Here is a 12780-nt window from a genome sequence, read left to right as displayed (position 1 = left end):
GGACTTTGGCCGTGGTTCCTTGCATCCACGGAGTAAATACGCTGTTTGATTTTCGGCTGTAATTCGCGACATATTCTCCTCCAGTTTTGTTTCGACCCAAAAAGACCATGCATTACAATTAAAGGTGGTAAAGTTTTGTCTGTGTTAGGCCCTTCGTACAATATATAGGCCATTTTTATTGGTTTTGAATCTGATTTAAAACTTCGAACGCATTTTTTTGACGGCCGCGTTGAAAGCAGTCTAACCGAAAACATTTTATAAATTCATGATTCGCTATTTCACTAAAAATTTTTGCAATGACACCGAAAAAATTATAATTATTATTAATTTATTATTAATTTAAATAATAATTTTAAATTTATAATTTTTGTGTATACTGTCAATTTTAATATTATTTTTTTGTTGAAAATATTTATAAAAACTTACTATATCATAATAATACTTCAATTATCCAAATGAAAGGATAGTGTTCACTTTGCTTGTAAGACAAATCAGACAAATCAGACAAATCCTGTTCCATTCCTTTCCATTTTTACTACAAAACAATCTAATACCAACTTTTAAGCTGGTGTATTTAAAAATTTTGCTACTACATTTGCAAATCTCATTGGCTCCTCCAAGTGCACCATATGACCAGTGTCCAGCCAATCTAGTTTCGAGTTCGGAAATATTTTTTGAACAGCTGGCCAACTCTCAGGATCCATGAAAGCTGAATGTGTGCCACAAGCAAAAAGCATTGGTCTTGGGAATGGCTTCAAATTGTTTACATGCTCTGAAAATTCCGAAAATTTTCGTAAATTATTGAGTAATGCGTCTATATTAGACGTCCAATAAAATTCACCAGATTCACGTTTTTTAAAATTCAGCATTAGAAAGCTAGCAGTATAGGGACTTATTATAGCTTGTAAGTCCTTTTCAGCCATTCTTCGTCCCTGTGCTATAGATAAATCTTTCGGTATTGATATATTTTTCATGGTAAGCATTAAGCTTTCTAACTCAGGTAGACTGGAAGGCATTGAAAGTGGAGATATGTCAATGATAACTCCACGTTCCACTAAATCGGGACGTTGTAGAGCTAAGTACATCATTGCTCTGCCACCCATACTGTGTCCCATTACTGAAGCTCTTGCGTAACCTTCTTGACGTATAAATTCCGCCACATCTTCTGCCATATTCGCCGCACTATGTTCATTTATGTGTGGACTTTCGCCGTGGTTTCTGGCATCAACGGCGTAAATTCGCTGTTTAATTTTGATTTGCAGCTTTTTACATACTAACATCCAGTTTTGTTTTGAACCGAAAAGTCCGTGCATCACGACCAATGGTGGCAAAGTTTTGTCAGTATTAGGTCCTTCGTAGACATTATAGGCCATTTTTACTGGTGTTAAATTTGATTTAAAATTTCGAGTGCATATTTTTAATGGCTGCATTGAGGAGCATTATAGAAAATATATTCAAAAGTCGTGTTTTATATCGACAGCAGAAATAGAAAATTAAAAATTATGGTTATTAAAAAAATTTTTTTTTACATTACTGTCAAATATTTAAAAAAAAAATTAATTTAAAATTAAACTATCTTTATAACGTACTAATCCTGTTTCAGTCTCCAATATGTATACTTATATCTGATTCTATAATATTCATGTTGGATTTGAGATTTTAGACATTTTTTTTAAAAGGCATAGACCGCTATGACGATAGCCCAGAAAAGTAATACACCTTACATTGAAAACAAGACAATTTTTAAAAATAGATTATGATTTATTTGAATATATCACTATACAAGTAGAAAATTGCGCTTTCTTATTGAAAACATACAGAAACAGAGATAGATACTACAGCACTAAAAATAAAATATTTGAAATAATCACCAAGGGCTTCCAAGTATGCAATGACTGAATAACTCAGTTCTAAAAATATTTACAACTCGATTTCTTAAGGAATTATGCCATTAACGTTCTACAAACTTCAAGCTCCATATTAATTAAGTTATCCGACACGGAGCAAAAGGGCAGCTTTTCCTAGGGTTTTTAATGATTTTTATATGTACCCCGATTGGCTAAAAAAATGGTCCAGAACTCTTCAATTTTTTGTTGGCAGAACCTTCTGAGATAAGGATGTTAGCCTCAGCAGTGATCACAGGAAAAACGAAATGCATATGAAGACCCTTCTAAAACTCGGAGAAGAAATTGGAAATTTCATAACAAGAAGCAAATACATCTGAGGCTGTAATGAGACTATTTCACAAGAAGAAAATAGGTTAAGTCTCCAAGGTAATAGAGTATACTTGCAATCATAAAATTGAAGAAATATTAGTATTATTAGTACTATAAGTAGAAGTATTATATTTTTAAAATTCACTTAAACACGAACCATACGCATTAGCCAACATAGTGTATTCCATTGCCCAAGCTAATGATTGAATCAAATATTAACACTAAAAATGTAATGTAAACGTAAACGTTGTCATTTAAAATTCTTAAAAAAAAAAATACAATTTTGTTTTTAAATTGGTTTATTTAGAAATTGTCCAACTATAGTCACAAACTTCACGGGCTGTTCAATGTGCACCATATGACCAGAGTCAAGCCAATCTAACTCCGAATTCGGAAATATTTTTTTAATTTCTGGCCAGCTTCCAGGATCCATGAACGCTGAATCTTTTCCGCAGGCAAAAAGCATTGGTTTTGTGAATGGCTTCTGATCTATATGTTCCATAAATTCGGAAAACTTTCGTAAATTATGAAGTAATGCGTCTACATTACATGCCCAATAAAATTCGCCAGTTTTACGTTTTTTGAAGTTAAGTATAATAAAACTAACAGTATCGGGATCTATAGAAGTTTTTAACTCTTTTTCAGCCATTCTTCGTCCGTGTGCCATAGATAATTCTTTTGGTACTGATATATTTTTCATGGCAAGCAATATATTTTCCATGTCACTAATACCACGTGGCACTGAAATCGGTGATATGTCAATGATAATTCCACGTTCTACTAAATCGGGATGTTGTAGAGCTAAATACATCATCGCTCTGCCACCCATGCTGTGACCCATCACTGAAGCTTTTGCGTAACCTTGTTGACGTATAAATTCCGCCACATCTTCAGCCAAGTTTGCCGAACTATGGGCGTGGATATGTGGGCTTTCGCCGTGGTTTCTCGCATCGACGGCGTAAATTCGCTGTTTGATTTTTGTTTGTAATTCGCGACAAATTCCTCTCCAATTTTGTTTTGAACCCAAAAGTCCATGCATTACGATTAATGGTGGTAAAGTTTTGTCCGTATTAGTTCCTTCGTAGACATTATAGGCCAATTTTACTGGTGTTAAATTTGTTTTAAAATTTCGAATCCAAATTTTTAGTGGCTGCGTTGCGAAAAGCATTGCTGAAAACATTGTATAAAAGTGTCATTTGCAAAGTTTATTAATATTATATTGTAATAAAAACGTAATAATTTGTAAGAAGTTGTTTCAAAAAATATTTTTGTTATTCTGTCAGATATTTCAAAACAAATTATTTTGTGGATTACGTTTTAATTTGTGCTTTGTTTGGAACTTAAATTTTGAGAGGCTGAGCACTCAATAGCAAATGCGAGCAGTTTATGCTGAATTCATACGAGAGTTTTCTTTGTAATTTTAGCTGTCAAAAATTTTGATTTTGCATTGAAAACAACAACAATTGAAAAGCTAAAATTACAAGCATGACAGCTAAAATTACAAACAAAACTCGCGTGTGAATTCATTATTACTTACTGATAAAAACTGTGTTTTTTTGGAGCGAATTCGCATTTTTATATTCGCTTAAAAGGCAACACACATTTCATTCTTAAAAATGTATTGGAAAATTATTGACAACTTTTGGTAGAAAAAAAAAGTAAGAAATTTAAACATTTTAATGGGCATTTTTTTCTATACTCTTTTGTGCTATAAAGTGTTTTCCCTTACATAAGAATCAAGCATATATACATATGCGCTCCCAAGAAAACACAGTTAAGTCTGACTTGACTTTGATTTGATAATCGTTTTGTGGACATTTACCACGCCACGTTATGGCACATTAGTTATATAAACCAAAAAATAGATTTAAATTATATTTTTTTAGACTATTACATTTTTTTAGATAAATTATTTATATTAACTAAAAACTGATGATTTGCCTAAGCTCATATTTACTATTACCCAAACTGATTATTCCACGAAATAATTTATTTTAACAAATTTTGTTATTATTCTAAATTGTTTGAAAATTAAATAAAATATATATTGTCTTTAAATTTTTTGATTTAGAAATTCTGCCACTATATTCACAAACTTCACTGGCTGCTCTATGTGTATCATATGACCAGTGTCAAGCCAGTGTAATTTCGAATTTGGAAAAATCTTTTGAATATCTGGCCAACTATCAGGATCCATGAAACTTGAGTTGTTTCCGCAGGCAAAAACCATTGGGTTTGTGAATGGCTTTAGATTATCTACATGTTCTAAAAACTCCGAAAATTTTCGTAAATTATTAAGTAATGCGTCTATATTAGGTGCCCAATAAAATTCACCACTTTCACGTTTCTTAAGGTTCAGCATAATAAAATGAACAATTTCAGGATCAATAGCAATTAATTCTTTTTCAACAATTTTTCGTCCCTGTGCCATAGTTAAATCCTTTGATACTGATATATTTTTCATAGCCAGCATTAAAGCCTCCATTTCAAATACACTATGAGGCACTGAAAGCGGTGATATGTCAATGATAACTCCACGTTCTACTAAATCGGGATGTTGTAGAGCTAAGTACATCATCGCTCTCCCACCCATACTGTGTCCCATCACTGAAGCTTTTGCGTAACCCTCTTGACGTATAAATTTCACCACATCTTCAGCCATATTTGCTGAACTATGTTCATTTGTATGTGGGCTTTCGCCGTGATTTCTCGCATCGACGGCGTAAATTCGCTGTTTGATTTTCGTTTGTAGTTCGCGACATATACCCCTCCAGTTTTGTTTTGAACCGAAAAGTCCATGCATTACGATCAATGGTGGTAAAGTTTTGTCAGTATTAGGTCCTTCGTAGACATTATAGGCCATTTTTACTGGTCTTAAATTTGATTTAAAATTTCGTACATATTTTTTTAATGGCTGCGTATAAAGCAGCTTTGTTGAAAACATTTTATAAAATCATTACTGTAGATTTTACTTAAAATTTATTACAGCAAAATTATTTAAATAAAAGCAATAAATTATAAAATAAATTAAATAAACACTAATAAGTTAATTATTTAAATAAGGAAATTATTTTTATTGTTGCTGTCAAATTTTTTTTTTTAATTTTTGGTTGGATTTTTTCTTTAGTGTATATAAAATTAAATTTATTGTTGTTGCTTGAGTCTATAATCAGTGCACATTGCAAGTATGAGTGAGTATTCTACGCGCTGATTATGTTGAGTTGTTTTTGCTTTGGCAATAAGCAGCGGTTGATGGTATTCGACATGCCACGCTGTATGAGTGGCTCATGTAAGTTACGCAAACGAAAAAAATAGTTTTTAATTCACTTTTTAAAACGAATCGCACACAAGTTGTTTATAGATTGTTTATCTCAATATAGTTTAAATATTTTGGTGAAATAAGCTTTATTTTATTATATGAAAAAATCAATATATCTCACTGAATTTCTTTTAGAATGCCCACGGAGTATAGAATCAGAACGTAAACAACACACAGCTGACATGCCCCAAATCGAATACTGACGTGCAAAATCTCACAAAAATATGAGAGCACACAAAAATCTGAAATTCGCTCACCATTTAAATGTCAAAGTTTTTAGAGTTGCCAAAGTCACGATTTTTTCAAAAATGTTCAACTGATATCATTTTAAATTTTTGATTTGAAAAAACAAAATACTAAAATTGATTAAAATAAAACAAGAATATTATATATAATAAAAAAATTGATTTTAATTATTTGAAAGAGAAAATACAGAATAAGCTATGCAGTTAGTATCATAATTTTATTATAAAAGAATTTTATATAAAAGAAACTATATATAATGTAATGTACGTTAAATGAAATAGAAATATATTTAAAAATATTTTGTTTTGATATACAACCTGTTTAAATATCTTCAACACAATTTATTTATTTTTTTGGATCAATTCCCATAAAACGAGTAATCTGTTCCGTAGTTCTGATTTGGCAGTCGTATTTCAAAAATGTATGTCACGTAATGTTATCATCCAACACTAATGTTTTGAAATTGTGAAAACTTACTGCAGAAACTGTAAGCTTTTTTCTTATTGTGCCAACAAACAAAACCGGCACATCTTTGACAGTAAAATAGTATTAACCTACAAGTTACTGTCAAAAAAGTTAATTTATGGATTGCCATTTGGTCTCAAGAAATGATAGATCAATATCATGACGAAGATATATGACAAATTTGTTACACACATTAACATAATTATTTAATATTATAATATTTTTTTAATTATTTAATATTTTTTTAAGTACAATTAAAGTAAAAGATATACGATTTAACTATTATGAGATATTTGCTCGAGATATTTTAGAAAGAGTAGTTTTACACATTGATGGAGAGAATTGGTCACGAAGATCATTCAATTCATCACTAATGGACCGTTCGGTAAGGAACGTGATACTCTGAATACATTTCTTCTTCGTGTGACTCCTGGGCTATTGCCAGCTACGTAGCCATAAAATATCAGGAATTATCTCAAAGAAACATACGGTTGTTAAAGAAACACTTATGGCAGAATTTAAGCAAGTGTTGGATATAATCCAGTTGCTATTCAAGAAGTATTATTCAATTTCATTTTCACCTTTCATTTCCAGTTAAGTTATATAACTTTATAAGGTCTTAGAGATGCTACATATTAGTAGATCTGCTAAATTTGAACATACATAATTTCATAGACGAGGACATGTAAAAAGAACCAGGAATTTAATATCGCAAATATTCAGGATGTATGTTGTGAAAAATTGTTAAAAAATCAAAATATATATATCAGCATATATTAATAATATGCATTTATGTAAGTCTGAAGAGACTTAGGTAAACAACCTACAATAAATGGAAATATAATAGAATAGAATAGAAAAATAGGAAAACATAGAATAGAAAATATAGTAGAATAGAATATAACGGATACTGGTGCACGGAGAGCAGAACCTTGCTACAATGCTTTGTCCTACTAACTGAACTTGATTATATGAAAAATACTATTTCGTTCGAATGAAAGTCAAAATATCAGTTGATGCAGACATCATAATTTCAGACGAGAATAGACTCTACTTCTGATCGTAGAGTTTCCTCTTCACCTACATCACAGCTGAACAGTCGCAAAAATTTGAGTAATGGCCTTATCCGCTTTTAAGCAATAAACAAAGACCCCTCAGATAACCCTTCCACAACCTCAGTTCGATTACACTAAACATGGGTAGTCTATTGCAGTTAAATGAAAGCAACAGCTCTTTAGCGTGACAATTACTTGAAGTGTAGCACCAGTACCGATAACTTACAATAACATCTAATAATAGATAAGAATAGATAATAGCTATTATCTATTTATCTTTATCTGTATTTTTATTATAATATTAGATAATAATTATAATAATGTGTATTACATATTTTTTTCTGTTTAGAATGCGGTTTCTCTCAAGGTCACAAAAAACTTATACTGCAACATATGATAATTGTATGCGAATGCGAATAATCCGGTGACTACTCCATCTATAGATACATTTCAAAAACGCTGTCAAGAGTTTAGTGAGTGTATGCTAATTTGTGTTTGTCTATTTATTTATGAGTTATAAGTCATATTTGTAAGTTTTTAAGAGCTAGTTGACGAAACATTACCTTCTATCTGTTAAGATATCTTAGTATTTTGTATATAGGTACACATATCATAAGATAGTTGCTTATGGGTATACAGTTTTCTGTCCAAAGTAAAGTACATAACTTGTACTTAGAAAAAAATTTATTAAATAAAAAAAAATTAATATGTGAAGTCCAAAGATTCAATTGTATCTATGTATTAGTATGCAGTACAATGTTTTTTAGGTTTAGCATTGAACATTGAAATTGAGCTTTAGAATTAATTTTGAATTCAATCTTTGTATGCTGCAATACATACATATAAGGCTCGTCTAATATTTACAATTACAATCCTACTAGCACATTTTTTTCTAATCACAGGTTGGTTTCTATTTTTAATCACACCAAGGTTTCCAAATTCAGGATCGCTGATCTTTTTCTTTTTGAACGTACAAACGTACAAATTGAATAACTGAATTTTGGCTCTTCTGTTTATATCTGTAACTATGTACCTACATAGATACAAATTTCGCGGATGTACGGGCAGTGCTCGCTTTTGTATTTTTGGTTTATGTATGCCCAACTGAATAAATTTTATTTTCCACTTTGATGCTACTTTTGTAACAATTTTTTCCATGAAGATTTTTACAAAATTTTGTACTGCAAGCGTTTCTATTTTTTCAACTTTTTTTGAGTTTTATGTAAGTTTTTTTTCACAGTGTAGTTTTCGGTTTTTTGGCCACTGAGATGTAACGTTTTAGTTACCTTTTTATGCAGCGCACTTTCAGGCTAAAAATGCATGAATGAGCATGGAAAAAGCGCATTTAAATGCTCACCTGAAAGGCGCCGCAGTCCTGGCCAAAAGGATTTATGGTTGTTAGTGTGTATGTATGTGTATGTGTGTGTCTGTGTGTTTCTGTGTGTTTATGTTTTGTGGCAACTTAAAAAACTATCAAATATGTATCATTTTTTTATGTATTGCAAGCAAGTGAGCGTATATTTTCATTTGTATTTGTATGTGAAAATGTAAATAACTTTTTTATGTGAAATGCTTTTTTCATATAACTGCATACTTTTACATTGTATTCTATTTATTATTTATTTTTTTATCTATTTTTTTAACCCGTTTGTAGCCGCAGGATGAGCAGCGAATGAATACAAAAATTTAATCAACCAATTGTAATATCAAACAGGGAAAATCGAATGAAAAAAGAATCTAAGTTCTCTAACAATTGAAAATTTTAATTCTTATCTAGAACTGAAAAGTGATGGATAATACATGAGATGTGCATATCGAATATCAAAGCAAATAAAGGCTTCCGTTAGGATTTTAGAAAAGTTCATAGCAAGTTAAGTGTAACAGTAAAACAGCAATATAATCTGATATCCTTACAAAGGAAAATATATACAATTTACATGACTAAATGGTTCAAAGAGACTCATATCAGTATTTGTAATCCTAATATGTCTCTTAATTGAATTAAAGAAGGTGTTTACACGTCTTATAACTGCTTAAGTATTGTGGTGAAGAAGATTAGTGGAGTAATAGAAAGCAATTGCTTTAAGTTGAGCTTTAAACTAGCAAGCTGTGAAGATGTTAAAACCTTTAAATACTTTGATTTGCGCTTAACTAAAATGCAGAACGTTGAAACGACTATAAGAGATAGATTCCAACTAGTTAATGTAAGTTTTAATTGTTTTAAAAGAATCTTATGCTTTCAAAAATTATAACTAGAAAAACCAAAATAAGGAAATAAATGTGTAAAGTAGCATGGCGAGAAGCAGCGACAGTAAGATTTGATAACTGACAAAAAGTAAGACTAACAGGTCTTCCTATATTAGAAACAAATATGTCTCGAAGCATATTAAAGCCGGTTCAAGAGAAAAATATTTAAGGAAGATACAATGATGATAAGCTAAACCGGGTATTTAAGCCAGTTCAGGAGAAAAGTATTATTAGGAGATATAATTATCATGAGCTAAACCGGGTATTTAAGCCAGTTCAGGATAAAAGTATTATTAGGAGATATAATTGTCATGAGCTAAACCGGGTATTTAAGCCAGTCCAGGCAAAAAGTATTATTAGAAGATATAATTACCATGAATTAAACAAAGTATATAAGGCAGTTTAGAAAAAAGTATTAAATGGGGATATAATTATCGTGAACTAAACCGGATATTTAAACCAGTTCAGGATAAAAGTATTATTAGGAGATATAATTATCATGAGCTAAACCGGGTATTTAAGCCAGTTCAGGATAAAAGTATTATTAGAAGATAAGATTGTCATGAGCTAAACCGGTATTTAAACTAGTTCAGGGGATAAGTATTATTAGGAGATATAATTATCATAAGATAGATCGGCTAATGCAATGATTCATTTTACGATAAAAGCGAATACTACATATCATAATCATAATCAAAAGAAAGCAGTAGAAGCCACTCGAATCTTAAATTTTTTTATATATATCTACGTCCTTAATGGTATCTCAAACTATAGATATGTTCGAATGTAGACTTAAGACATATTTGATTTAAGACTAATACAATAGTTTCAATGTAAGGAATTCAAAATTATTGTCTGTATGTGATTATATGTATGTATATGAAATATATATGTGAATTTCAAATATTAAACTATTGGTTTGGGTAGTGTTTAGTTATAAGTAACCTTAATATGCTTAAAATATTGTAGCACATTATGTTATGTGTATTATTATGCAAAGTTATAGGTACCATAGATCTATTGAAGTAGCAATGATTTCTGGTCTTTAATGCACACATACATTAATAGTGATTTGATATAATATTGTAACAATTGTTAATATTTTTATGTCTATATTATATCTTATTTCAGTGCATAAGATATGATTTCTAATTGTATATTCTATTGGTATATATAACATGGATTCACTCTAAATTTAATTCCGGACTGTTAGATATTAACACACAAGTAATATTTTCTGTTTGATTTCACAAGATCGTATATCCAATATGGCTTTCTTGACTATGGACTATAAACTCTACAGTATGATGATTTTTAAAATACATTAACTGATGTTGAATTCTTTCATTTTGTCTGAAGAAGAAACATAAAACTATTTAGTACACATTGGACATAAAAAAATGGCTAAACACAGATATAAAATGGATCAGTATGCAAACACATTAGTCCATTTTCATAACACTTAATATAAAAAATAAAAAAAAAGTACCTTTCTAAAGCACATACAAAATCGTCATTAAATGAATTTTCCTATAATATATATGCTCTGTCACCATTTGCTATGAATTGGATATATCTCCTTTTTATTAAACTGTTAATGATTTAATTTTTATTTTTTATAAAAAAAATCGACTTAGTATTAATAAAATCTAATATAAAGAAATTCAATTAACTAATTCCAAATGAAATATATTTTTTCTTCATTAATTTTAGTAAAATTCATTGAAATAAAATTGTCATTATTTTTATTTGTATTTTTTACTCAAAAGTCCTTTGATTCAAGCATAACACCGCAGGATATAATCAGAAATTTTTTCTTCATCACGTACAAAAATTATGACATATAATCTTACATATATAAACTTCTTGCAAATACTCGGCAGGATATTCCAGAGGACATGCTGTTCGCTGTAAAAATTATGAGCGAAGTTGTTCAAATATTAAAAAATTATATTTGAAATAATTACGCTAAATAAATATTTCATAAAAATGTGAAAGCGGTAAAGGAGATTTTTTATATTATTAAGCAAACTACACAAATCGATTTACACCATGTTTTCTGAGCAAAATTCTTTTGAAGTGATGAAAATTAATTGAAAAATTAGAAAAAATTATGAGAGAAAAATAAAAATTGTAAAAAGAAATTAAAAAATATAATAATGTTTCTTTTAACACAAATAATTTTTTTCTTATTATTTTATTCATTATAATAAAAATTTCAGAAAATACAGTCATATAATGACTTTGGCAAAAAAAATTTAATTTGATTTTCTAATAAAAAATAAATTTTAAACTAAATTTAAAGTTTTTATAAAATTAGAGTTACATAGACACTTAACTACCTAAACGAGTAAAGTCAGTTCTAATGGTTTCAAAATGTATAGATTTAGGCAAGTTTTTGCTAACATTTAAAACGATGGCTAAATCTGTCATCCGGTTTAAATAGAATCTATTTTTCAACATCTCCAATGCTTTGATACTTAATGGAATGGATTAAGAATGATACGTAATGCTAATGGCTAATAAGATCTAGAAAACTAACAAACTGGCAAGGTGTTTAGGGGTTTAGCTATATCTTACCAGTTCCAATAAAAAATAGTTGATATATTGTAATAATATTACTATATCTAGATAGCTGCATATATATGAAATTTTTACAATTTATAACTGAATAATGGATTGCGTGTTTCTTCCAGTCAATCAATGCGTTATGCTAGGTTAATAACTCAGACCTTGGAAATGGACAAACAATTGTTTGTGTATATGGGTTCAGATATAACTTAGCACTTCTAATAAAAAGTTTTCCACAATTTTGTATGTTGAAGAAGACATCTGTGACTGTGTCAGTTTTATTTTTAAATCTGAAGGTAAACGAAATATCGGAATATCACTTTAATAAAATATAATTATTTTAAATCTAAATAAAAAATATTAGTTTTTAATTAAATGCCCAATTAGTCCGTTCAATAATTATTACATTTTTATTCTATTCAATTTTATTCAATTCTTGATCTACTTCGGCTAATCCTTCACTTCAGTGGGGCCACTTGTTGGACGGTGCGCTGTCTCAACGTCCCACCATAAGTATTATTCAATTACTAATTAATAATTAATATCGGTAGGCTAACTGTTTGAACAGAGTAAGAGATATTTTATAGTGGTTAATAAAATATCTGCAAGGTCACGCCACGCCTTCAATTATGTCTTCCTTCTATTATTAAATACCTTTAAA

The 12780-nt window shown here is 29.7% G+C and overlaps 2 protein-coding genes across 4 annotated transcripts; both read right to left on the bottom strand.

The window, feature by feature from the left end:
- Positions 1-220: 220 nt before the first annotated feature.
- LOC119678589 (protein ABHD11-like) lies at positions 221-5883 on the bottom strand. Of its 3 annotated transcripts, none has more exons than XM_038090501.1 (3): positions 5793-5883; positions 427-1424; positions 221-281 (listed from the first exon to the last, which is right to left on the bottom strand). In XM_038090501.1, the coding sequence occupies exons 1-2, from the start codon at positions 5793-5795 to the stop codon at positions 561-563; spliced, it is 867 nt and encodes a 288-aa protein (XP_037946429.1). In that variant the 5' UTR covers positions 5796-5883; the 3' UTR covers positions 221-281; positions 427-560. The 3 variants fall into 3 exon arrangements, with proteins under 3 accessions (XP_037946429.1, XP_037946430.1, XP_037946428.1); XM_038090502.1 differs by lacking the exon at positions 5793-5883 and having other exon boundaries at positions 427-1347; positions 1379-1498; XM_038090500.1 differs by lacking the exon at positions 5793-5883 and having other exon boundaries at positions 427-1498.
- Positions 2498-5736, bottom strand: LOC119678588 (protein ABHD11-like). Its single transcript, XM_038090499.1, has 2 exons — positions 5657-5736; positions 2498-3386 (listed from the first exon to the last, which is right to left on the bottom strand). Exon 2 carries the CDS (start codon positions 3382-3384, stop codon positions 2506-2508), a length of 879 nt encoding a protein of 292 aa, XP_037946427.1. The 5' UTR covers positions 3385-3386; positions 5657-5736; the 3' UTR covers positions 2498-2505.
- Positions 5884-12780: the final 6897 nt, after the last annotated feature.

This window comes from Teleopsis dalmanni, chromosome 2 (genome assembly GCF_002237135.1).
Source record: "Teleopsis dalmanni isolate 2A chromosome 2, ASM223713v2, whole genome shotgun sequence".
NCBI classification, from domain to species: Eukaryota; Metazoa; Arthropoda; class Insecta; order Diptera; family Diopsidae; genus Teleopsis; species Teleopsis dalmanni.
Note: the sequence above shows the minus strand (reverse complement) of the source record. Positions and strands in the feature narration are given on the sequence as shown.